We start from the raw sequence: 1,057 nt of genomic DNA, 5'->3' as shown, positions 1-1,057 counted from the left end.
AGATTTGATCATATCATGGTACATGAAACTCTGACCCTTCACATTTTAAGAAGATAGAATCATTGAACAACAGAAAAACGATTTTGACCACAACGATAAGGGTTCTTGCTGATAAAGACATCAATGCTGGATATTTTCTGAATGTGTTCCACCTCCCTCTTGGCTCGAGCTTGAGTCACTGAATTATACCAACTTGAATGACAAAGACGTAAAGTGGAAATCTTGGGCCAGGTAGCTAACGAAAGGTGATGTTTCATCGTTTTGCATAGTTCATCATCCAGAATATGACCACATTCCAATACTTCCAACTTTTTACAATCTTCAAAGTTGGCTAGTGGATTAGCATTGCAATGATCAGGCATAATGAGTTCTTTGAGAGCTGGGAGAATAAACTGTTCAGTAAAATCTGCAGGCGGATATCCATCATCGATTCCCTCAAACTGAATGCAAAGTTTAGTAAGAGATGGTGCAGATCCACTAAGTAGGCGGTGTAATGTGCGAAGATTTATTGGTCTACAGCATCGAAGTTCAAGCGTCGTAAGTTGTTCGACCCAACAGTTTAAATCCCAAGTTTGATCCTTTAATGTGAGATCTCTGAGACTCAGTTTTCGAATGTTTTGATGCCGGGATAAGTTCCATCCGAAAGACTCTTCCACAGTCGATGTTTCAGAGAAGTTGAAACGGGAAATATCCAATGATACAAGAGACGGTAATTCTTTGATAACTTCAATCAGAAATTCACCCGGAATCCTGGTGCTCTCTGCGTAACCGCATAATGTTAAATGTTGAAGTCGAGGAAGAGGTTTCAATAAACCTTTCAACCGGATTGTAAATTGAGGAAATCGATCCCAGTGACCATTCCGGCATGGAATGGTGATTGATATTGACTCTAGAGAAGGACAAGCTTTGATAACCTTTTCAACATTTAGCAGTCCAATTGCATATCTGAAATTGCATGTGAAATTTCCATCCATGGGCACTGTATTATCATAAAGACTACGACCAGTCTCCAAAAACTTATAGTCATCAGGAAAGAATCGATTTTCCAATTCAAACT

The 1,057-nt window shown here is 39.3% G+C and overlaps 1 protein-coding gene across 1 annotated transcript; it reads right to left on the bottom strand.

The window, feature by feature from the left end:
• Window positions 1-59: 59 nt before the first annotated feature.
• On the bottom strand, window positions 60-974 carry MELLADRAFT_112768 (uncharacterized protein; the record flags this gene model as incomplete). The annotated part of the gene is made up of 1 exon (XM_007417273.1): window positions 60-974. The coding sequence occupies one exon, from the start codon at window positions 972-974 to the stop codon at window positions 60-62; it is 915 nt and encodes a 304-aa protein (XP_007417335.1).
• Between the last annotated feature and the right edge of the window lie 83 nt (window positions 975-1,057).

This window comes from Melampsora larici-populina (genome assembly GCF_000204055.1).
Source record: "Melampsora larici-populina 98AG31 unplaced genomic scaffold MELLAscaffold_70, whole genome shotgun sequence".
Taxonomy (NCBI): domain Eukaryota; kingdom Fungi; phylum Basidiomycota; class Pucciniomycetes; order Pucciniales; family Melampsoraceae; genus Melampsora; species Melampsora laricis-populina.
Note: the sequence above shows the minus strand (reverse complement) of the source record. Positions and strands in the feature narration are given on the sequence as shown.